Consider the following 26,562-nt stretch of genomic DNA (forward strand, 5'->3'; position numbering starts at 1 on the left):
AAATGAGTCTCCAAACTTTTCTTGGAACTTGTTGCATACTCACATTCCGCACACATGAAATTTGTAACACCGTGTTCGCTTTTCTCGTGTTCTATCACAAGAAATTCGGTTTGAAACGTAGAACTACAAAAATCACAAGCAAATGTTTTCTGCCCGGTCAATGAATGGGTGTATTGAATGTGTTCTCGTAAAACAGACTTGTTCGTAAAATGCTTGTTACAGTGTTCGCAGCCATATGGTTTGCCTCCACTGTGAACAGTCGCTTCGTCGCGGAGGCGCTCGAGCACCACGGAACAAGCCATCGCGAGCTGTTCCCTGGCGCGGCCGGCGCTGCCCTCCGAACACACTAGAACACACATTAACAAAACAATTTAAACAGGCGTATATTGAATTAAACAAACATCACGGAACTGTGTGTGGGATTCCCATCAAAATATTTTTATTTAAAGCGAGCTATAACAAACACAACCATGATCATCATCCCTTATTTCCATCCACATTAATTCGTAATAACTTTCTATTCTTTCTCGTCACATGGCTTTCATCCCTCCGCACACATGTCCGTACCACGCTACGGGATTCGCCCTTACTTTTGATACTATGTGGCTTCCTCTTATACAAATACTCATACCTTTTCCATTCACACCCTCGCTCCGGGTCGTGCCTGGTGCAACAGATCTGGTTCAGTGTGACAACACTGCCAGGGTTTACTAATGTGTTGCAGAAAGATTTTTGGCATATTTTTGTATTGCATACTTGGCAGAAATGTCGTTTGGTAGAATTACCTTTCCCATATATCATTTAGCATACTATCATTTCTCAGAGTTTTAAAATCCAGAACCATATTTTGGCATAGTGTTGATGATCATAATAGTCTTTTAACCGAGTATTAATTTAGCAGATAAATGTATTGCATAATATTTAGGTAGCATAAAGTTATGAAGATGCATTAAAGTTAATCAGATAACCTAACCTAACCCACTTTTCTGGTGGCCGTTCGTTTTGTATGAGGACGCAGTTCTAACCTAACCTAACCCACTTTTCTGGTGGCCGTTCGTTTTGTATAAGGTCGCAGTTCTAACCCAACCTAACCCACTTTTCTGGGAGCCGTTCGTTTTATACAGGAGGCCGCAGTTACAACCTAACATAATCTTCTTATCTGGCACAGGTTCAATTTTGTTTGGGGGGTCACAGTTCTTACTTAACATTATCCATTTTTCTGCAAGTAGAAAAAAAAACATTATGCCATAATGAAAGTATGCTGCAGGATGATTATGGTACATAAAATATGCTAAACCAAAGTGTGCAAAAGTAATCTTCTGCTAAATAATATGCTGCAAAATGTATTGTATGCTAAGTAATAATAATACAAAGTAATATTTATGCCTAATTATCATTCTACTAAAAGTGTTTCTGCGATACATGTTATGCGAAGTGTATTTCTGACAAACAATATTATGCCAGAAGAGGGGAACCCCACTGCCAGTGATATGGTGAAATTCGAATTTATTTGCAGCACACAAGAAAAAAACGATCAGATAGATAACATGAACCTTATATCTCGGGGATTCCGTAATTGTGCGCCGCGGCGCCCTGGTGCACCGTCAAGAGTAATAAAAACTTTTTACAAAAAAAAGAAAACCGACTTCAAAAAGGATGAAATAAAATATTATCCTTTTTAAGTCTATGCGTTACCAACTGATATGTTTGAAGTCGGTGCCAAGCCAACTTTTGAAGCATACTATGATTTTGGTGCGATTCGATAAGGATGTACGTTGGATTGCCTTACAATGAACGTACTTTCTGTAGGTACAGTTTACACTTTTCGTCTTATTACAAAGGAGTAAGGTGCAAAAGTGTATAATACATATCTTTGACGTCGACTGTACCTAAGAACACACCTCAGAACACACGATCAATCCTTCTTGGCACAGTCCGTACCATGTTTGTCGGCACGCAAGCATGGGATTGGGACTGAAGTTATTTCCCGTCCCTTGTTTAGAGGACTACATTTCTAAATATAAAACAATTCAAGGAATTTACGTTCTTGCCAAATTTCACCTAAAGCGGTTTAGTTGTAGCCATGAAAAGGCGACAAAGAGGCAGACAGAATTACTTACACATTTATAATAGTTCTAATGGTACAGTTCTAATGGGATTTATAGTCATAAAGCTGATTATTTTTGACGGGTATTCTTTACTACTTGGCTTGGCACCGACTTCAAACATATCAGTTGGTAACGCATAGACTTAAAAAGGATAATATTTTATTTCATCCTTTTTGAAGTCGGTTTTCTTTTTTTTGTAAAAAGTTTTTATTTTTCCATTTTTAGTTTTAACGCATTGTTAATAGCGCGACGCGTGAATGAAAAACAACATCATGATCAACACTAAATTAGTGTATCTACTTTAATAAATATGTAATCTGGAATTTTCTCGAGTCCGTCTGGGAAATTATAATTCCTGTCACTACACTAAATCCATCCTCCGCCCCGCCACTGACCCAATCCCTCAACCCCCCCCCCCCCGATCACTCAACCTCATAGCGTATCAGCCCCTGATCCAAGCACCCCTTCAACCACCATTACCCGACCCCTTAACTCCTAACCCTAACCCCCGATCAGTAGCCTTACCAGCTTACCAAGAGTTTGACATTGATTTATTCGCTAGCGTGTGTGTAACTTACTTTCTTTGCATCTCGCTCGTACTGGCATATTAGTGCGAGCGGGATGCATAAAAAGTAAGTTACGAAGACGTTAGCGTCGCTAACTTAGCGAATATGTCAATGTCAAACTCGTGGTAAGGCTACACTTGCACTACATCAAATTGGCGGTGTTCGAAAGCAAATGCTCGAGTTACTTTAGAAAACACCGAAATCACTTTACACGTGCCTTTAAAAATTGAGGAGTTCCCTCAATTCCTCATGGATTCCATCATCAGACCAGAACCATAAATAATACGGAAACACCTTGGAGGCAACTCCTTCCAAACAAAAAAAGAATTACTCAAATCGGATCACAGGTGCCGGAGTAATCACTGAACATACTACATTTAATAAATCATCATCATTATCATCAAAACAATCATCATCATCAGGTCTACTTCATCATAGTGGTGGTTTTCGGGAGAAAATGCTCGAGTTGCTTAAGAAAACACTCAAATCACTATGCATGTGCCTTTAAAAATTGAGGAGTTCCCTCAATTCCTCATGGATCCCATCATGAGAACAGAACCAAATTAAAATGGGACCAACTCGGAGGTAGCTCCTTTCAAACAAAAAAAGAATTACTCAAATCGGACTACGGATGTCGGAATAATCGGTGAACGTACATAGAAAAAAAAAAAAAAAATAGCCACAACCGAATACAGAACCTCCTCCTTCTATGAAATGGAAGTCGGTTAAAAAGGGGCGCCGTTACGCATTTTACACAATCCTCCTCACCATATTACCTGTCTATTTCGAATTGGCTAGCTAGGTTAGGGCGCTGATTTTACACTTGCAAAGGCGCCGCGGAGTGAATAAGATTGGGAACCCCTGTTATAAGTTATATCGGTCGCGTCTATGAGGCAGTTATAACTTATAACTGCCTCATAGACGCGACCGCTACAGGCGCATAGACGGCCGTACTAAACAATATCTGAACAAACTGAAGTCCGATTTCCACTTGACCTAATTACTAGTACACGAGTCATGAGTATGTACTCACCCAAAAGCCGGCCACCGTCGTCCCTCTCTCTGTCTCCGGCCGACATGTTCAACTCCATGTCATCTCGAGGAACCAATACTATGGGGTCATCCTCCTCGCTCGCCCCGTCTCCAGCCCCCATGTTGAACCCGAGCAAGTCATCTAGGGCAACCAACACTATTAAACCCAATGATCCGTGCAGTAACCGGGACTGAGAGCAATTTCTTGTTTGCAATGGTTACGTCAAAGGATGTTTTTTTTGTACACTTGTTACAATTAATTTATTTATTTTCAATTATTTTACTGTTCTTACACAAGTGATAATATTAAATATTTTGCGAAAGATTCTATGTTATTCTAATATCCCTAAACTATAAATAACTTCACAGGTTGATCAGTCCAATAACAATATTCACATTATTTATACAGATGTTTTAAATGTAAATTTAGCTCGCCGGTCACACACACATTGTAGAGTACTAGATAATTATTACTATTACTCATTGCAACACTCACCTGATACCGGCTCACTGGTTCCATCTTCCTCCTGTATTTCAGGATTCTCTGGCTTGACTGCAGATTCTTCCTCTAGAGCAAACAAACAGAACACACATCACATCATCTTCCTGTTATATGAAATATTCAAATGGAGATTTTAAAGAAGTAGTAACACTATCTCGCAGTATAATGTGCAGTCAACCCTTGGCAGGAGTGTGTATGGTGCCGCCATCTAGCATTGTAGTTTAAATTATATTTTTTTACATTGTTATTTAATGTACTTCTGCATAGAGCTCTAACAGAATTACTAAAATTCACTACATATTTGATGTGTGGTGGTTCTCTACCGTTGATGTTCTCTCCCAGCAGCCGCGCCTGCAGCTCCGCCTGGCTGCGCTGCACTTGCAGCTTGAAGTTGGTCGCGTCTCGCAGGCGGAACACACACATAGAGCAGATGCCGCACAAGCCTGAGCCGCCCAGTGTCATCTGCAAGATAAATAATCAATCACACACATTTGCTAGTATTAAATAGTTTGACAACTGGTCTGGTCTAGTGGGTAGTGACCCTGCCTGTGAAGCCGATGGTCCTGGGTTTGAATCCCGGTACTGGCATTTATTTGAGTGATGAACACAATTATTTTTACCTGAGTCATGGGTGTTTCCTATGTATATTAGTATGTATTTATCTATATAAGTATGTAATTATGTATATCGTTGCCTAGCATCTATAGTACAAGCTTTGCTTAGTTTGGGGCTAGGTTAATCTGTGTAAGATGTCCCCTAACATATTAAATTAAAGACCATGCTATCCTAACACTATTTTCTAACAATAACATCCATCTCTAACTGTACAAAATTTTAAGTTTGTGTACGTTTTTACGTACGTTACACCGACAAGAATGATGCTGTAAAAAGAGTTATTGTTTTACTTACATTTATGTCAAAGCACCCTTTGATCATGTCAGCATATATCTCCGTTATGCCGAGATGTGTGTACGGCGTCGTCAGGTCCTTGTCCGGAGCACGCCGCAGGCAGCAGCGACACGCATACATCACGTCCATCACTGCAACTGCTACGCTGAATATTTGTATGAAATATAAATGTAATTAACAGAAAGTTACAATTCCAATCACTCTAAAGTGATGCAATCACAAATGAGTTGTATCAAAACTAAAAAAAAAACCAACCGTGCTTCGTGCTTTGCTTTCGTTTCATGGTTGTTTTCATTAAATTAACCTAACAAATAACAAGTTAACCTCAAGCCTCCTCTACACTCGTGCGCGAATCGCGGCGCGAAGCCGCGAACGCTGTCTGCGAAAATCGACTCCACACTCGCGTTCGCGGCTTCGCCCGCGATTCACGCGCATAGTCTGGAGCAGACCTAGAAACATGGACTTAATTAAGATGGACTGCACTGTCACTTTTTTTGTCATACTAAATTGAACTTTACCACCGAGCCAGAAAGACGTTCGTACCAGACTAGAAAAAACGGTCCACTTGAGATGAGATAGCAAAGGTGGGTCGCGGTGTCTTACTCGCACATATTGCCAATGTTAAAAATATACCATTGTGGTAGTATTTATATCAATATACTATATACTCAAATTAAATAACTTCTTACATTATTTAAGGGCTATATTCAGACTGTTCGCAGTAGACCCTCTGGTTCTGTCAGCATATCTGTCTCTATCTCTCTCACTCATACCTGTGTTCTTGCCAGACGTTAGGCGGACCACCTTCCTGACGATCGACCATGTTCGTGGTCCAGTACCTACGCCTACTAGTAAAGCCCCCTCCAGACTATGTGCGTGAATCGCGGCGCGACGTCGCGGAGCGAACATATCGCGAAGTTGACGTATGACTCCACACTCGCACACTTCACGGCGATTTCTCAGTTTGGTTTGCGGCAATATGGCGGAAAAGCATCAGCAGTGGCCTATTTTATAAAGCTACAAGTTACAATTTACAAGCGGAAGTCTCGTTCTAACACATAGGGTTAGAAAGAGACTTCCGCTTGTAAATTGTAACTTGTAGCTTTATAAAATAGGCCACTGATCGAGTTTAACTGTTAGTTATCTATGGCATCATACGTGATTTAGCTGTTTTTCCATTTTGTTTTATTGTAAAACCGTAAAATATAGCTGCTTAATATAATATAATCATAATATAATTCATATTTATCTTGCCACAGAGGAGCCAAAATATTGTGTAATGTGGAGTCTTGCAAGTTCGCGCTTCGCGTCTCCTTTAGCCCGCTCCACACTCGTGCGCGAATCGCGGCGCGAAGCCGCGAACGCCAGTCTGGAGTCGATTTCGCATATCAGCGAACTAGACTCCACCCTCGCGTTCGCGGCTTCGCCCGCGATTCACGCGCATAGTCTGGAGGGCGCTTTTGACGCGGGCCGAAATACCGACAAAAAACGGAGAACAAGGCGCGAAGGCGTGAACAATCTGCGAAATCGACGCCACACTTGCGTTCGCGGCTTCGCCCGCGATTCACGCGCATAGTCTGGAGGGGGCTTAACAGCTTTTCTTCTTCTTCAGTTGGTCCCTCAATACTGAGGATCGTGACATCATATCCTTCTGTTGAAGACCAGGTTCCTCCATAGGGTTCTCTTCCCCGCCAAGTGCATGGCCTCGTGCAGTTTTAATTGCATAGGTGCCGTAATTTGAGCACACCATTTATAACAACTAAATTAGAATTCTAAGTACCTAAGTACCTAAGGTTGTGTGAAGGTTGTGTGGGTGTGTATCACCAACAGAAGAGAAAAGAACTATATCCATCCCTTTTTAGGCGAAAAGACAGTATGATGTCTATTACTAATATAACTATGCACGATTAAGAAAAGATCCTGGCCAAACTATCCAGGGCGTCCCACGGCTATGCCACATGGAGGGAAAGTACCCTGAATATTGTAGATGGAACATTTTACTAAAAGAAGTCATTATTTTAATTTAAAAAACAATTTAAACTGCATTTATAGATTTTTAAATAAATACATGGTTGAACCGGGAATCGAACCCGCTATACGAGAAAAAAATCACCTGTAGCTTTATCATACCGATCGAAAGGCTTCATCATAAGGATTATTTTTTGCTAAATAACATAGTGTCAGAAATAAAAGGAAGACCATGAATTTTAACATTTATAATTCAAAATTAAACAATTTAATTTATCAAATGCTCAAAATGAGTCCCATTCTGTTGAATACAAAGTCGCGCTCTTTTAATTATTTCGCTAAATGTCACATCAAATGTTAAAATTCATGGTCTTCCTTTTATTTCTGACACTATATTATTTAGCAAAAAATAATCCTTATGATGAAGCCTTTCGATCGGTATGATAAAGCTACAGGCTGATTTTTTTCTCGTGTAGCGGGTTCGATCCCCTTTTTAAGAGATAGTTTGAGTCCCGGGGAAGAACATAGGGTAGTTTTTATTAAAAAAAAATCCCTTAAAAATGAAAGGTAAGGTGTAGGATTGTATGGGAAATCAATAAAGGCTGAATCGATTTGGATGAAATCTATGTATACATCTTTGATTTAGTTGAAAATGATACTAAACTTGACTAAGAACCTAAACTTAAAGAATTAATAACCTCAGACGTCGCAGACGTTTAAAACCCCCCCCCCCCACCCCCCACCTGCATCAAAAATCTGGGTGGCTCCACTTCTTAAATCCATCCTTGGGTCCTAAGGACCAATCCTGCCAAAGGAAATCTCTTGTTCATGCAACGCCGTGGTTGACCTTTTCATGCTCTGAGCACATTCAACTAAAACAAAACGTATATGCACATAATAAACATTTAAAAAAATACAAACAAAGACACTAAAACTACCTTAAAAAAAAGCACACTATTAATACACAATCCTATCCTATCCCAAAAAGAAATTATGAAATCAAATTCAATGTTTATTAGAAAACTAAAGGAATATTTAATAGATAAGGCGTTTTACTCATTTGATGAATTTATGAATACAAACAATGTTAACTATATATATGTGATTATTGAAATTAGATACTTATTATTGTTAATATAAAATAGACATAAGATGTAAATATGTATAATAAAACTGACATGTAACTTACGTTATGAATAAAGAAATTGAAATTGAATGCCAATCTCTGGGAAAAGAAAAATCTACAACTCATGTATACTTCCAGTATTAACATAATGGTTGTGAAACCTGGGCCTTAACCAAGGAAAATGAGCACAAAGTCAAAGTCACTCAACAAAGTATGGAGAGGAGTATGCTGGGAATAAAACTAAAAGACCGATGCAGACTCTCAGATATTAGGAAAACGACCAAAATAGAAGACGTTTCCCAGAGAATCCGGACACTTAAATGGAAGTGGACAGGGCACATGATGCGCTCACAAAAGGACAAATGGACAAAAGATGTCACAGAGTGGTACCCAAGAGGAAAGAAAAGACCACAATGTAAACCGTACAAAAGATGGGAAGATGACTTTCCTGCAGACTGGAGAAAACTCTCAAAAGACCGCGAGGAGTGGCGTCGCCTGGAGGAGGCCTATGTCAAGGACAGCCTGACAAAGAAAAATAAAAGAAAAGAGTAGAAGCATAAATAAATAAAACATAGAAAAATAGTCGTATAGTGTAAAAGAAAATGTAAAAATGTATATGTCAGGAATAAAGGCTATTTCAATTCAATTCAAATATGCACATAATAGACATTAAAAAAATACAAACAAAGACACTAAAACTACCTTAAAAAAAGCACACTATTAATACACAATCCTACTTATACTATCAGCCCCATTCCGACCCCCACCCAGCCCAAAAGTGCCAGAGATACTAGCGGCATTACCGCGCTGGGTGGCAAGCGATATCTGTGGACTAAGTAGGAGCCTGAACGTGGATCGCATCCTCTGTCACGTAGACGCCGCTCCCAAGTCTCCAACAAACTTCTTTGCCTCCGAACACCACGGCCCAGCGATTTCCACCGCGACCGGTGGGTACATACTCGTACATGTGATTGACTTCTGTACCTGTTTTGTGCCGCGGGCTTCTCGGCTATCGGGTTTCGTGAATCCCTTGTAGGGAGGCCGCAGACGTTCGGAATTTTCCGTACGGAATGACATGTGCAAGCGAGACAGCGCTATGAATTTGTAGAGCGACGTCCCATTCCCGCCTGTCATCATTCCGTAAGGGAACCGAATGAAAATTCCGAAAGTCTGCGGCCAGGATGAGTGTGACACCGAAATGTTACAAGTCGCCCCCCTTTGCATGATTTTTTCTTTTTGCCCGAAATTACTACACGTGTCACGTAATTGTTTGCTGATTCTGGGAAATCATTAATTAACTTAACATCGATTTTCACTGCAAAATCAGTGCTAGAAGTTGCATAGGGTAAATCATATTTATGTAAATATAAAATATTCAGTAAGATATATATGAAAAATCGTACTACCATCGGAAAGGTACGCTATTTGTGATATACCTTTGATAAACTTTTTAAATATAGAAAATCACATGCTAAAAATCAATTACATCTGAGTTTTTCCAAGATTCCGAGTATTCCGACATTTTCGTCTCAAAGCAAATGTAATTTTTATTAATTAAAATACTGTATACATTTGAATATGAAATCGGTAAATAGATTAGTGTTGAATGTTGACTGCCTTAGAAATAAATATCAATCACCTCCAAAAGTAACTTTAATTCATAGAACAATGTTATGATGGATATTTCCACCATCATGCAAAGAAGGGTTAAGAATCTTGGCGACGACACTTGCGTTCGTTCGTGGCTGCATAGTCCTATGCGAGATAGGATCTATACTGCAAAACGTAATTCAAGACCAAAAAAAGTAAGACAATGTTGCCACTGCAATAATTTGTTTGTAAAATTATAAATTCCTCTTGATAAATAATCACGCTAAGATAATTTATTCATTAGTAATTTTACTCCTACTATTTAAAAATAGTACATTATTGTCGAGGCTCGGAAGTAGCTACTTGCAGGCTGAGGATTCGTTTTAAACGGACGACCTTGGGAGTCCGTTTAATTGAATCCGAAGCCAGCAAGTAGCCTTCCAGCCGAGTCATATATAGTGCTTTTCTCAAAAATGGTGCAAGAAATATATATATCATGGAAATATTTTACAAAAGCAACGTTCTTACATATATATTTTGACAGAATAAGCCCATGCCGCCTTTTTATTTTTTTTTTATAAAAAAATTGAAGTGTATTTTTCTGCCAAAAATACGCCAACCTATTTGAGACATCTAAATAGTCGCGGTACTAATCATCTGTTTGGCTGTTTAATGGGCCTGTGCCTTCATTTCATATGGTCATTTCAACTTTTAAAAAGTTTGGAACTCGACAAATAATGGAATTTGTATGCAACATTGCAGTCCCAAAATCGAGACTGCAATGTTTTTAACTTTTTAATTTTTGACTGACCATAAACTACGCGCTTCGCGACCTAGTTTTTAGACGGCAAAGTCGACTTTGCCGTCCATTTTTGAGAAAAGTACTTTTATTTATTTGTATATAAATACAAGACGCGATAGTAAAAAAGTGGCAACATTTCTTTCCTTTTTTTGGTCTTGAATTACGTTATGCAGTTTAGTAACTATGTATACTCTGTCCCCTTTTATTTATGGGCTTTACGGGCCTTATTTAGATAAATTATGTTTTATCCCTTTCTTACAAACATACAAGTCAAAATGACAGATAAAGACAAAGTATTATTAGCTAATCGAGAATTGTAGCGCGTTTATGAATAAAAGGATGTATCTTTAGGTATTTAAATAAAAGTAAACAAACAATTTGTACATTTTCGGGTAGTTATAACATTTATTGGTTAACCAACCAAATACAAAACCGCCTGGATCAGTCACCGAACGACCTGACTTTAACCTACATTATCATCTACCCTCAACTGGCTTAAGGAGCCATTTGAGGGTAGATTTTGTTTACTTCAATTTAAATACCTAAAGGTATTTACCGACATAGCATTTTCCATATTTAATAAATAAAAATAACACCTTCAATGCGTTCGGATTAGCCTGGTTTATATAAAACTATTCCTTTCAAATCGATAGCTTTAATTAGTAGTCCAGATAATTAGTTTAGTTCAGTTTATTCATCTCGTTTATGCAATTTTCACACAGTGCCAACAGTGCAACATAATAAAAAAAAAAAAAGTTAAAATATACATGACATTTCAGCTTACTACTTATCGTATAATGATCGTTTTTTGTAATAATAATAAGAATTAACCACCTAGAGACTCGCTAGGTGGTTGGATCAATGGCCACATGCAGAAGGCGGTGATCTTGGACACGGCGCGGATAGTCCGCCGGTTTCTCTCTCTACAGCCCTGACCACCGGCAGCTTGGGCCTTGCCCCGGTCCCGTTTTTACCCATTGGGTACGGAACTCTAAAAACACTAGACAGGCTTCCCATTAGGCGTACTGCCACGGCAAGCTATAGAGTTGACCTAACTTAAAACTTAACTACTCGCTACTGCAGCGCATCGGGAATGTTTGCTGAAGCTAGGGCAGACTGTTTCTACACCACAATGCGGAAGCGGTGAACCTCCTGTCGCGTAGGGTGCGGGCCAGTTCTGACTAGAGATGCCCCGAAAAGTGAATTTGGCCGAATACCGAATATTCGGCCCTCTCGGCCGAATACCGAATATTCGGCATGACATGCGAACATTTCGATTCACAATTATTATGAAAACTGTTCGCCACCAAAGCACAACGTTTGCTAAGATATATTTTTATGTTGAACAGAATTAATTAATGTAATTAGAGTCAATCAAATCAGACCCATGATAAAAATAAAATATTTTGTAATCAACAAATGCTCAAAAACGTGCCTTCGTATTTAAATACTTTACTAGAATACATTTTAAATAATAAATATACCTAGTTTTTGGTTTGGTTTGGTGGTTGGTTTGGCCTATTTTGACCTAAATTTATTTAATTATTTTTGGTTAATGAATGAATGAATATTAAATAAGATCTAGTCTCTTCAAAGGTGCTGTTTCAGGCTGTACTTGTACTCGCAGTTGCTACGTCTATAGGCTTCGTCCCTGTATGCGTCTTCTGGTGTTTTCGTAGGGTTGATTTATCACGACCTCTGTAATCACAACGGCTACATTTTAAAGGCTTTTCTCCAGTGTGTGTCCTCAGGTGTCTTTGTAAGTTTGCTTTTTGAATGGATTTGTAATCACACTGGCTACACTGAAAAGGCTTCTCGTCAGTATGTGTCTTTTCATGTAATCGTAAACCTGATATACTCTTGAACTTGTAGTCACAACTACTACATGTGTACGGCTTCTCTCTGGTGTGTATTCTTTGATGAACTCGTAAGCTTGCTTTCCGATTGCACTTGTAGTCGCACTTGCTACATTCAAATGGCTTGGACCCAGTATGAATCATCAGGTGTCTTTGTAGGGTTGATGGCTGACTGCATTTGTAATCACAGTAGCTACACATAAATGGCTTCTCGCCAGTATGCTTTATTTCGTGTTTTCGTAAACTTGAGCTTTGACTGCACTTGTAGTCGCAATGACTGCATGTATACGGCTTCTCTCCGGTGTGGATCCTCTGATGTGTTAGCAAGTATGCTTTTCGTTTGCAGCTGTAGTCACACTCGCTACACTTAAATGGCTTCGCCCCAATATGTATCATAAGGGGTCTTTGTAAGGTTGATGGCCGGGGGCATTTGTAATCACAGTCATTACATGGCTTCGTCCCTGTATGCGTCTTCTGGTGTTTGCGTAGGGTTGATTTATCACGACCTCTGTAATCACAACGGCTACATTTAAAAGGCTTTTCTCCAGTGTGTGTCCTCAGGTGTCTTTGTAAGTTTGCTTTTTGAGTGAATTTGTAATCACACTGGCTACACTGAAAAGGCTTCTCACCAGTATGTGTCTTTTCATGTAGTCGTAAATTTGATATACTCCTGAACTTGTAGTCACAATTACTACATGTGTACGGCTTTTCTCCGGTGTGTATTCTTTGATGAACTCGTAAGCCTGCTTTCCGATTGCACTTGTAGTCGCAATTGCTACACTTAAATGGCTTGGCCCCAGTATGAATCATCAGGTGTCTTTGTAAGGTTGATGGCCGGCGGCATTTGTAATCACAGTCATTACATGCATATGGCTTCTCGCCAGTATGTCTTCTTTCATGTCTTCGTAAGGTCGACTTATCACTGCACTTGAAATGGTTTTTTTTGGTGTGTATTCTTAGGTGTGTCTGATCACCAGTGAGTATCGCTTGGTGTTTGAGTAAATCACTTTTAAACTGACCTTTTTTACAATTAAGAAGGTTGTCTACAGAATGAGCTTTTAAATGAACTCGCAAACTTCTCTTGTAAATCGTTGTATACTCACATTCAGCACACATGAAATTTGTAACACCGTGTTCGATTCTCTCGTGCTCTAATACAAGGAATTTAGTTTGAAATGTAGAACTACAAAAATCACAAGCATGTTGTTTTGGCCCATTCGACAAGTGCATGCGTTGAATGTGTTTTCTTAAAATACACTTGTTTTTGAAATGTCTCCCACAGTGCTCACAGCTGTATGGTTTGTCTCCACTCTGAACAGACGCGTCGCTGCGAAGGCGCTCCCGTACTACGGAACAAACCATCGCGAGCTATTCCCTGGCGCTGCCTTCCGAATACACTGAAACAAAAACTACCATTTCAAGTTTTTCGGCGAATACAAAAAAAAGCAGGTATAGGTAAGCCTCGGTGGTTGGTAGGGTTTCTGCTCGAGAATTCCCGAGGCGAGAAATCTCGAGAAATTTGTCCTAAGTCGAGACGGGAAAAAAATAATCAATGCCTCGAGAACTCGAGAAATAAATCTCTTGTGATAAGTAGAAAGAAAACACGCGTATAACACATGATGTTTTATACGCGATTTTTTTTTTACATTTTCAGGTAGGAACCTACTTCAATCATTTATTACCAACCAAATTAAAAACTACCTTGATCCGTGTCCTATCGTTTCATGTTTTGAAACTTTTGAACTATAATGATTCATGACATTCAAGTAGTGTCTTTTTATTGGAAAACGTTTTATTGGAAAAATTTGTAACGAATTATAGGACCATGTAATAAGTGTAATAAAAAATATTACAAAACTAAATTACTATTGATAAATCAAATCATCCCGATATATTCCTATAAGCAAAATATTACAATATTTAGCAGCTTTATTGTTACGTTGAGTAACTTATAAACTTCTGTAAGTTTTGTCACATCGAGTTAAATTTATTGACTTGAATATTGCTACCTAATATAATACCATATTGTGTATGTTTACATTTTGTTGAATACCTAAAGAAATACACTATAGCATACTGCATAACACATCACCGGTGCGCACGCTTTCACGTATAGTTTTTTTTTGTTGTTGTATTTTTGATTATTAAGTGCAATTTATGGTGACTAAAAATGTACCATATGTTTGATTATTGATCTCACCTACGATTCCTACGAGTTTGATTTGTAAAAAAGCAAAAAAAAAATATAACATAGTGTTTTTTGGAGCTTTCAAAATTTCTCGAGATACTCGAGAAACTCGAGAAATCTTGGTCGAGAATTCCCGTGCCTCGAGAAATTAAAAAGGTCGAGAAACCGGAAACCCTAGTGGTTGGTTTTCTTTCGTCGTTCATTACCATAAGGATATTGTTATAGTCATACGAATAATTTAGTTTCAAGACCTTCAGTTTACATACATTCAATCAATCAATCAATCAAAATATACTTTATTCATGTAGGCCTAGCAACAAGCTCTTATGAATCGTAATTAATCTTAATAGACGACGGAAACATTCATTTAACTGAATGTTTCTATCGTCCAAAACGATATAATACATTCAGTAGAGACACACTGGCAGAGATGTGACTTATTTGAAATACTTGTATTTAAAATGCAAATACCAAATGCAAAATACCTATTTTGTATTTAAATACCTTTTGAAGAAAACTATTTTGTATTTTATTTGAAATAGTTTTTGGGACCTATTTTCTATTTTCAAAATACTTTATAGTAGCTAGAGTCTGGCTACTGAAATTTTACCTACATTTTTGGCGGGAAATTTTAAAAATCTTGGGCTGGTCACACTTTGTGTAGTAGGAATTGTAGTTTTGATACTAGACAATATTTTTGATATTCTTCGCACAAGTTAGGTACCTAAGGAAATAAGTTAAATAAACGTTTACGTGCACTCAAAGTCAGCTTACATAATTTCTACCACTATTTAAAGTACAGTCAAGGACAAACACATATGTATACGTTCCAATATTTAGAATTTATAGATATTTTTCAGAACTTTTAGTTTATCCGTTCCTTTCTACACTTGTCCTATTTATGAGATTCAGGCATTAATAAATTCATGTACTTAATCAAATTAATAGGCAAATGTTAGAACTAGTACTTAAAGTATCAAAATATTTATAGAGCACCAACCTTCTAATTTGTTTACATTTGGTTAGGAGTTGTAAACATTGCAGTTTTTCGTTATACGACGCTACACGTCGACTTCGCACATTAATAAATAAAATAAAATAAAAAATAATAAAGCCTTTAATTCCACACAATATGAACAAATAACTTAAAAAATAACAATATAGCTAACATACCTAATTAAAATTATTGATATTAAAATTAAAAAACTTAAATACTATGATTGGTGGACCTCTTCGCGAGTAAAGGCCTCCCCCAGCCTCCGCCATTCTGAGCGGTCCTGCGCTACCTCTTGCCATTTGTGCGGTATGGTGTCGGTGACGTCATCGACCCATCTTGTGGTTGGTCTGCCAGGTTTTCTTTTTCCTTGTGGCCCTTTCCAAAGTGTCACTCGTTTGGTCCATTTTTGGTCGCTCATTCTCGCTATATGGCCTGCCCATTGCCATTTCATTTTCAGACAGTGTTCTAATGCGTCGATGACTCTCGTTCTCTCTCTTATTTTGGTGTTCCTCACTCTGTCTAGTCTTTTTAAGTTTAGTATGCTTCTTTCTTGGGCTCTTTGGCAAGTTTGAATCTTGTGTCTTATGTCTTTGGTGTAAGTCCAAGTCTGACAGCCGTAGGTCAAGCACGGCAGTAAACTAGTGTCTAGAACTTTTTTCTTTAGACTTATTGGAAGATTGCTTTTTAGGACCTCTTTTAGGCTCCAAAATTTGCTCCATGATTTTGTTATTCTTCTGTCCAGTTCTTTAACTCCTCTGTTCTTATCGAATGAGATTTCCTTGCCTAAATATATATAGCTCTCTACATATTCTATTTCTTCTGTATCGATTGACACTATATCCCATGAAGCCATATGGAAAGCACTGTCAGATTACAACATTCATAATACATACATAGATATTCTAAAATACGTATATAACAACTCTACTGTGATGTATGTACTTATGTAGGTAGGTATAAAAATGAGTATATGTACCCACCCACACTATCTATAATAAAACAGTCTTGCATGAACGCCATTGTGTTTCATTTAATACAGTCTAACTGGCGACGAATCGGTGAATTTTAGTCGAAATTAGTGATCATGCCTTACGGAAAGGTACACGAATTTGATCTACATGGTCGAGGGAATTGGGACGCGTACGTACGGCTCGTGGAACAGTATATTTTACTGAATGAAATAAAAGAAGAGTTCCGCGTGGCCACGTTAGTAACGCACGTCGGCTCTGCGACCTACGAATTGATGTGTGATCTGTGTGCACCTGACCATCCAGAAACAAAGGACTTCAAAAGCCTAGTGGAGCTTGTAAAAAACCATTTGGATCCTAAAAGGTCAGAAATAGCCGAGAGGCATATTTTTCGACAGCGGCGGCAAGCGGAAGGCGAAGCGATTGGAGTTTTCCTGCAAAATTTAAAACATCTTGCGACATATTGCAACTTTGGTACAAAGCTGGAGGAAAATATACGCGACCAATTCGTTTCGGGCCTCAGAAGTGAAGAGATGAGGTCGCGCTTGTTCGCGGAACCCACATTGGATTACAAAAAGGCGGTGGAGTTGGCGCTCGCATTGGAAGCGGCCGAGCGGCACGCCGAGACAGCGGCGACCGGCGGCGGCGGTGGCGGGGCGCCGGCGGCAGGACTCGGGCAGGGCGCGGCCGGCCTGCACCGCGTGGGCCAGGCGCCCGCGGCGGCCAAGCGGCGGCCCGCTTGCTGGCGCTGTGGCCGGGACGGACACGCGCCTAACAAGTGTCGCTACAAGACATATACTTGCAACCTGTGCAAGGACAAAGGACACTTGTCTACAGTGTGTAAGAAAAGTGAAAGTGCCGGCAGGTCAAAGTATCAGAACTACATTGATGGTGATAGTTCGGACGACGATATGAGTGATGGTATGTACAAGATTCTATCAGTAAAAAGTAAGATAAAAGATGGACCTTATCATTGTGAACTTAAGGTTGACAATTGTAATATTTTATTTGAAATTGACACGGGCAGTAGAATATCGGCGATATCAAAACAATTCTACGATAAACATTTTTCATATTTAAATTTGCAAAAGAATGACGATAGGTTCCATTCATATACGAGAGTACCCATAATTCCACTGGGGTACATCAGTGTGCATGTGACGAGCGGGAGTGAGTCAGCTGATTTACCGTTGTTTGTTATTGAGGACGGCGGCCCGCCCTTGTTAGGCCGATCTTGGTTGCGTAAATTAAATCTCGCTTCGATTAAAATAAACAATATATCTGACAACAATGACCCACTGGTGCTTAAATTAAAAAATGAGTTCCCAGAGGTCTTTGATGACAGATTAGGTACTTTTAAAACAAAAATACACTTGCATTTGAAAGATAGTTCTCCGATATTCTGCAAAGCCCGGCCGTTGCCATTAGCGCTGCGTATGCCAGTCGAACGTGAGCTTGAGAGGTTGCAATCAGAAAATGTTATTTATAAAGTCGACACCTCTGAATACGGGACGCCCATTGTTCCCGTAATCAAGCGCGACGGTTCGATTCGCATATGCGGTGACTACAAGGTCACTGTAAATAAGTGTTTAAAAGAGTTTCACTACCCCTTGCCCCGCATTGAACAACTATTTGCTGCTTTAAGTGGAGGGGAAAAGTTCACTAAATTAGATTTAAAGAACGCATATTTACAGCTGGTTCTCGATGATGACTCACAGCCTCTAACCGCTATAACAACACATGTAGGTACTTTCTTGTACCGACGGGCTCCATTCGGAATAAAGTGTTTGCCTGAAATATTTCAAAAACTAATCGAAGAGACGCTTAGCGGGTTAGAGGGCGTAGTGGCCTTTATCGATGACATTTGTGTTACTGGTAGAAACAAAGACCATCATATGAAAAATTTGAAAGCGGTTTTAACTCGACTGAGGGAAGCAGGGTTGCGTATTAAATTCGAAAAATGTGAGTTCTTTAAAGACGAGGTTTGTTACCTCGGATATAGGATAAATAAAAATGGCCTTCATACGGACAAAGATAAAATAGCCGCCATTGAAAATTTACCTGTGCCACAAAATGTGTCACAGCTCAGAGCCGCATTGGGTCTTGTCAACTATTATTCACGATTTATACCCAATATCAGTACTATTTTACACCCACTGTATGCTCTACTTGCCAAGGGAAACCGGTGGCAGTGGACACATTTGTGTGATCAGGCTTTCAAACAAGTCAAAGGTGAGTTGCTAAACAGTCCAGCGCTGGCACATTACGAGCCGTCGCTGCCGCTGGTTCTCTGCGTGGACAGCAGTGCCTATGGACTGGGCGCTGTGCTGGCTCAGCGGTATCCTGACGGGACCGAGCGCCTCGTGTGCTGCGCGTCGCGCACGCTTAGCGAGACCGAGCGACGCTACAGCCAGATAGACAAGGAGGCATTGGCCATCGTGTACGGAGTGAACAAGCACCACCAATACCTATTTGGCCGTAAGTTTACCCTTCGAAGCGATCACAAAGCGCTCACATACATTTTTGGTCCGAAGCATGGCATACCTCAGACGGCCGCGAGCCGCTTACAAAGGTACGCAGTTCGACTGGCAGCATACGACTTCACCATAGAATTCGTATCGACGGACAAAAACGGTAATGCGGACGGTCTTTCCCGTCTACCGCTCCCTGCAGGGTCGAGGAAAAATGACGAAGACGACGCGGCATATCTACACTTCGTGGAAGAAACTTTCCCTCTTAGCCATAGGGACGTGGCGAGGGAAACAAAAAAAGACATTACACTATGCAAAGTGTACGGGTACGTCATGAGCGGGTGGCCTTCAGATACGGAAATCGAAAATGAAAAACCTTATTTTCACCGCAAGGACACGCTGCACATCGATCATGATTGCATAGTATGGGGGTATCGGGTAGTTATCCCCAGCAGTCTGCGGGCACAGGTGGTGGAGGAGGTTCACGCCGGTCATGTAGGTATGGTGCGCATGAAACAGATTGCACGAGGCTACGTGTGGTGGCCGGGACTGGACGCCGACCTGGAGCGGCGCGCACGCTCCTGCGACGCCTGCCGCGCTGAGTTGGACGCGCCGCCGCGCGCTACGCCCGCGACGTATGCCTGGCCCGCCGAACCCTGGGTTAGACTTCATGCCGACTTCTTACATCATAATGGTCGAACTTATTTCCTCCTTATCGATGCCCATTCGAAGTGGATCGAAGTATTCTCAATGACGAGCGGCACGACAGCCGCGCACGTGACGCTCAAGTTGCGCGAGGTCTTCGCGAGGTACGGGTTACCCATACAACTCGTCACTGACGGCGGCCCACCATTTACGTCCCACGACTTCGAAATGTTCTTACAAAAAAATGGCGTCTTCCACGTTGTCACAGCTCCATACCACCCGTCAAGTAATGGAGCCGCAGAAAACGCAGTCAAAACTATTAAAAAGGTACTCAAAAAGGCCATAACCGAAGGTGAGAACGTAGAAACCGCCCTTTTAAAATTTTTACTGCAGTATCGCAATAGCCCGCACAGCAGCACGGCACGCGAGCCCGCCGTGGCAATGCTGGAGCGGCGGCTGCGCACGCGCCTGGACCTGCTGCGCGCCGGCAGCGCTGCGCCCGCCGCCCGCGTGCAGGCGGCGCAGAATGCACAGCTGCGCCACGCCGGCGGGACCACGCGCGAGCTACGCCAAGGGGACCAGGTATTGGTTAGAAATTATTCTAAAAATGGTCCAAAGTGGACAGAGGGCTCAGTAACAGAGCGCACTGGCGCTGTGACATATAATGTGAAGGTTGGCGAACAAGACGGGAGCAGACACATAGACCAACTTATCAAAAGAAAAGTAGTACGTTACTCATTACCCAGTGACAATTTATCTTCTGAACCCGATATTCCCCTGCCTTCACCGAGCCAGCAAAATGAAATTCTCTCCAGACCAGAGTCCCCAGAATTTAAAGATGCAGAAGCATTGTAACGTAGACATTTTCTTAGATTTTAAATTAACATTTTTGGGTTGAATTCCTTTTCTTATTTCAACGATTTTAACAATATCCCAAACTAACTCGATTGATTGCACTTCTTTGCATAATCTGTTGCATTCAGATGCACCTTTTGATGCTTATCTGTTGTCGGGGTTGTCATATGAGTAAAAATAATTAAAACTTGAGATATTTATGTTGTCACTCCAGGAAAACTTTGTATGATTTAGGTATGATTTTTTTAGATAAAAAATAATTTTGATGTAAACAAAACATGGAAATTACAGACGTACAAAGGGGCTCTGAGATGAAACATTATTAGATTTAATGATAAAATATATTTCTTAGGCTCAAGAAAGAGTTCTCTAGATTAATCAGTTCAGAAATTTCGAAGAATTTGTGTCTTCAAGGGATTGGCACCCTACTTTTGTTTTTAGCCTTTTGTTCTCAACATATGAGAAGGTCATTCTGAGGTGACAATGACTTTTGATGTGTGGACCCCTCCGGGGACGCACGCTCGCATGAGCCCTATTTTGTGATAAGACCACACATTCCACATGGTGGTCAAAATGGTGGAAGCAGTTCGAGTCCTTCGGTGTGTTCCACTGAGTAAGTATAAATGGAATTTAGTTGTGATCAATTCCACAATGGCGCGAAACATTGTGGGTTTGTTCTTAACCAAGTTTTGGTTCTTTACAGAGTTGACTCCTGCTCGAGGGAAGGGAGCGCTCCGCCAGAAGTCCTAACAGCTTCCAGTGCGGTGAGCTAAATTTCCAATTGTTTCATTTTTTCTCTAGCGGCCATAAAGGGCATCGGCTAATATATCCTTTTCTCGCTTTGCAGGAGCCGGGATGTTTCTAGAATGTTTCTAGATGTTTCTAGAATGTTTCTAGATGTTTCAAGATGTTTCTAGAAGCTTTCGATGTTTTTATATTTCTTTTGAAGATGTTTTTTGAAGTTTTAAAATGGGGCTGTGGGATCTGTTCCACGCCATCTGCAGCGGCCTGCTCCAACCTGGGTAGCAGCCAGTTGCCCGGGGAAAGGCGAGCTCGCTCCCCGCTGCTCCGGTTCCAGCAGCAGCTTTGAGGTCGGTCCGTTGCATAACTTTTGAGTAGCATCAGCGCTCAACTACAAATTTAAAATGGTTTAATAAAATTTAGTTTAAAGTTTTGAAAGTTCTGGTGCATAAAACTTAGGTATTTTCGAAATTTAGTTTTTAGTATTTAATTAATTGGTGTAAACCTTCATAACTTGAACCTGTGAAGCGACCCAACTTTACCACTGAGCTTTTACACTATAACTTTAGGTTAATAAAGTTTGTTAGATATCAATTTGTTTAATTGTTTCTCCTCCTAGCTTTCCTACAGCAAGGTTTCCATTTAGTGTATTTTATTTAATTTTGATTTAGTTTTATTTTGTTAACATGGCTGTTTCCATTTTAGACAAGCCGGAGCTTTCCATTCATTTATTTTACCCCCTTTCAAAACACCCGTGTTACAGCATCATGGGAAAAGGATGAGTCGAATAGGGCCCTACTGCCTCCGCCGGGCACGCCGGCCCGCGAGCCGGTCGCGAGCACGGAGCAGGCGAGGGCGCTGCGCCCGCGTGCTAAAATCAATTATAAAATTTAGGTAAGCACGAGTAGGTAAGATAAACGCATAATAACACCATTTATAAAAAAAAAATATTAAAAAAAAACTGCCTTTTTTTTATCTCCGTCCGTATGTAAATTTAATATTAATAGTGAAACAAAATAAATTAATGAGAATATGTATAAATACATCTAATTAGTAATACTCGTAAGATACAGAGGCATTATTATATTTCATAAAACTGTAAACATGTACAAAATTAATTAAGGCTGCAAATACCTAATAGAACTTTACCACAATACCCAACCCTATTCACTTATAAGTTAAAAATAGTTATAAGTATAAAGTTGTGTTTAATTTACTAAGTACCTAGTTTTTAACGTTTAATTAAATAAGTAGTTTATTCTACCTCACACCTGTCAAGAGAAATAGATACGTGTTACTGTGTATAGTTATATGTAGATAAGAGTTATGTACTAATCATAGTTTAGTAAATCTTGTATTACTTAACACATAAGGTGCCGACTGATGTTTGTATGTGACTGGATAGTAACAAGCACTTGTCGTTGTTAGAAATCAATTATTATTAAATGTACCTTACGGCGCATATCTATAAGTCTCTATTTGGTTTGTTAAATTGTTACCTGCTTTGTTTCTTATATTTTTCTGAGAGGAGGAATGTGATGTATGTACTTATGTAGGTAGGTATAAAAATGAGTATATGTACCCACCCACACTATCTATAATAAAACAGTCTTGCATGAACGCCATTGTGTTTCATTTAATACAGTCTATCTACAAGTAAAATTAAGCTCGAAAACACAGGTAAAAAAATAAGGATAGAAAGAGGAGTAAGACAGGGGGACCCGATATCACCGACTCTATTCATTGCCGTCTTACATAACATCACTAAATCGCTTAACTGGAGAAATAAAGGCATCCAAATCGACGGAAAAAGCTTAAACCATCTCTGCTTTGCAGATGACATCGCAATATTTTCGAACAAGTCAGAAGAAATACAGGATATGATGCAATCACTACAAACGACGAGCAAATGTATCGGCCTCGAAATGAATATCAATAAAACCAAAATAATGACTAACGGAAGAAGAGACAAAATATATATCGATACTTCGCACATTATCGTAATTATTTACGAGCTTAAATAATAGTTAGCGAACCTCACTCAGTATATAAATTATTAATATTATTTAAAATAAACCCCTTATAAACCGCAAACAATTTAAATTAATGACATAAATTGACAACTGACTTTTAGCTTTTTTTAAATCATAGACAATTGGTGATACAACAACGAAATATCTGTCAACAATTTTTGGCTAGCCAGACTCTAATGTAGGTAGGAGTTACATCTCTTCTGATGTAACTCCCACCTACATTATTCTGATACAGTACTGGCAACTCTCTCATTCTTTTAACATGGAACTGTTGAATCTGTTTAGTAACGTCGCACATGACCACAAGCGTAGCGAGTGGTTAAAAAAGTGGAATCTTGAGTGTTGCGAGGGTTTCAAGGTACGAGAGGAGAGAACAAACTTTTCTGCCCTGGTGAAACACAAACGAGACGTTTTTATCACACCAACGAGAGGCATTATACTAGCTGTAAAACATTACAAATCTAAATTAATGCTTTTAAAAATTGGCCGTTAAAAACCATCATCCATCCATCCTACGGTTAATATGAGCAAACAATTAGAAATTTGCACTTTAGATAGAAGACTGATTGACACACTGTTTTCAAAGAATAAAGAGAGCCTTTTCAACTCGGAAATTCCGAGTAAACTTTTTAATTCAGACTAGGTATTCACTGTTCAGAGTACCTTTTATCGCAAAGTATTTGTATTTTTAAAATACCTATTTTGTATTTTGTATTTAAATACTTTTTATAAAGTATTTTTCACATCTCTGCACACTGGAAGAGAACGAACTAAAGGACGTCGAACATAAAGATGTCCTTCTGTTCTGCAGGAAAACAAGAAGATTTGAGAACAGTGTGGGAATGGCGCCGGGACAGTAACCTGCAGCTCTAACTCTAGGGAATTGGGCTGAATGAACGCGACACGCGATCGACAGCCCGCCTGCTTCCGGCCGGGCGTCCCTATATTACACCTATATCATCAAAAACATTTTGATTGAACCTTGATATATATAGGTACAAGAAAAGTAGGTAACAGACAGTTAATGTTATAGTATAAGATTTTGTAATAAACTGACCTTGAAGCAGTTTAGGGCGGTGCCACTCCTCGGGGCCCAGCACGAGCTCGTCCTTGACCTCATGGTCGGTGTACAGTCCGGCCTGCGCGGCCGCCGCGCTCACTCCGCGCAGCACGCTGTCCTCGCACTCCCGCTCCTCCTTCTCACACACCTCTCCGGGCTTAGTCTTGACACACACGTCTCTTGGATCCGTCTTAACACACACCTCTCCGGGGTCTGTCTTAATACACACCTCTTCGGGCTCTGTCTGCACATACACCTCTCTGGGCTCGGTCTTTACACACAACTCTCCGGGCCCCGCCTTCAGACACACCGCCTCTGTCTCCTCAACACATGCTGTCTCTAGTGGCATGTTGTGCGCTGTAGCTGTAACTGGTACTGGTAGCACCTGCAATGCATGTATGTACAGTAAGATTACTTGTGTCACTTCAATCAACCCCTATGACCCTATCCCACAAGACTTATTGCAATCTACAAAGGTACAACTATGTATATGTGACGTTGTCTATGAAAAGGGACCTTATTGTCGATGGCGCTTACGCCATTATTAACGATGCTCTGATATTAATACAATTCCGCCCGATGCTGTGCGACGTAAGCGCCATCGATAACAAGGTCTTTTTAGGGTTCCATACCCAAAGGGTAAAACGGGACCCTATTACTAAGACTCCGCTGTCCGTCTGTCCGTCCGTCCGTCCGTCCGTCCGTCCGTCCGTCCGTCCGTCCGTCACCAGGCTGTATCTCACGAACCGTGATAACTAGACAGTTGAAATTTTCACGATGATGTATTTCTGTTGCCGCTATAACAACAAATACTAAAAAGTACGGAACCCTCGGTGGGCGAGTCCGACGCACTTGTCCGGTTTTTTTTCATAGATAATGCCCCTTATAATACAACTGGGCATATCACAAAATTCACAACTTATGACAAAATTTGAATGGAAAATTATACTGTAGTTAAATATGTAGAGATGCCCCGAATAGTGAATTTGGCCGTATACCGAATATTCGGCCCCTCTCTCGGCCGAATACCGAATATTCGGCATGACATGCGAACCTTTTGAATCACAATTATTATGAAAACTGTTGGCGAACAACACACAACGTTTGCTACAGCCCATCGACACCCCATACTTTGATAAATTATGAAAGCCCTTGTTACCAACATTGAGCCATAGAAATAATCTTATCGAATTAAAATGACTGCTGTTGCATTTTAGTGGCACATACCATACTTGCTTTTAACATAGACGTATTATACTTACTTTTCTTTAGGTTGGTATGATTGGTAGTAAAACGTCAAACGTCATTTGAATTGTCGTGAACGTGAAAATACGTGGTTATTTTTTATTGTAATTGGTAAAATAACTTTAGCTGTTATTTAAATGGGGGCCAAATCTTTAAGGAAATGTGAAGTTTGTAGTGGGTGTGTAAGAAGACTAACTACTGACGCATTTTTGGCCAAATTTCCAACTTGATCCGAACAGGTCGGTAAACTGATGTTTGTATGCAATATTTTCATTTTTTACTTTGAGTCGTTAACAGTTACTAATTTAATTAGTTTTAGTCGTGTACAATCCATGATTAAAACGAAAATATTTTGTGAATAAAGTATTTTTAAGTAAAAAACTAAGTAACCTATGACACGAATAGTGTACGACCAATTTTATCGATAATCTCTTTATTTCAGATGTCGATTATGGGCAAAGCTGAGGAAAAGTAAATGAGGATTTGGCGTATTTATTTACCTATTCAAAAGCTGAATGGAAACAAGTTCATTTGTGGAAATCATTCTCCATCCAGTGCCTTCAATAAAAAGGGACCAGATTAAAAAAGAATGCGCGCGAATTCAGCATATTGTAATATGCCTACTTGAATAATAAACTATGTTATTTTTATCATGTAAAATAAAATTGTTTATATATATATATGTTCTTTTATTTTATTAATAGGTAGTACAGTAGGTAAATACAGCAGCACGTATCGCACATTTATCGATATCGATAAACAGTAGGTACTGGAAGTGTCGAGCCCTAGCGTTGTTTTTTTTGTGTTGGTAGTATTGTGTGGTTTTTCTTTTTTTAACAATTATGGCCTGGATGCGAGATCTTTAAGCCTGTATTTGGTGTGTTGGGATATGTACGTTCA

At 39.8% G+C, this 26,562-nt stretch overlaps 4 protein-coding genes across 4 annotated transcripts in view; 2 read left to right on the forward strand and 2 right to left on the reverse strand.

Annotated features, from left to right (window-relative positions):
• The window catches only part of LOC134673871 (oocyte zinc finger protein XlCOF6-like), a 233,302-nt gene extending 208,617 nt beyond the window's left edge, over positions 1–24,685 (reverse strand). The window contains exon 1 of the mRNA XM_063531922.1: positions 24,415–24,685. The gene's annotated coding sequence lies outside the window, so the exon portion shown is untranslated. The remainder of the gene's footprint in view (positions 1–24,414) is intronic.
• Positions 1–26,562, forward strand: part of LOC134673873 (uncharacterized) — a 244,826-nt gene that overhangs the window by 34,803 nt on the left and 183,461 nt on the right. The gene's annotated exons all lie outside the window — the stretch shown is intronic.
• On the reverse strand, positions 12,189–13,831 carry LOC134673861 (gastrula zinc finger protein XlCGF26.1-like). The gene has a single exon (XM_063531903.1). It carries the CDS (start codon positions 13,819–13,821, stop codon positions 12,208–12,210), a length of 1,614 nt encoding a protein of 537 aa, XP_063387973.1. The 5' UTR covers positions 13,822–13,831; the 3' UTR covers positions 12,189–12,207.
• Positions 16,729–20,583, forward strand: LOC134674162 (uncharacterized protein K02A2.6-like). The gene has a single exon (XM_063532217.1). The coding sequence runs from the start codon at positions 16,729–16,731 to the stop codon at positions 20,581–20,583; it is 3,855 nt and encodes a 1,284-aa protein (XP_063388287.1).

Source organism: Cydia fagiglandana, chromosome 19 (genome assembly GCF_963556715.1).
Source record: "Cydia fagiglandana chromosome 19, ilCydFagi1.1, whole genome shotgun sequence".
Taxonomy (NCBI): Eukaryota; Metazoa; Arthropoda; class Insecta; order Lepidoptera; family Tortricidae; genus Cydia; species Cydia fagiglandana.

Coding starts and splice junctions, on each gene's coding strand:
- LOC134673861 (XM_063531903.1), bottom strand. CDS start 13,821: ATGGTTTGTTCCGTAGTACGGGAGCGCCTTCGCAGCGACGCGTCTGTT.
- LOC134674162 (XM_063532217.1), top strand. CDS start 16,729: ATGCCTTACGGAAAGGTACACGAATTTGATCTACATGGTCGAGGGAAT.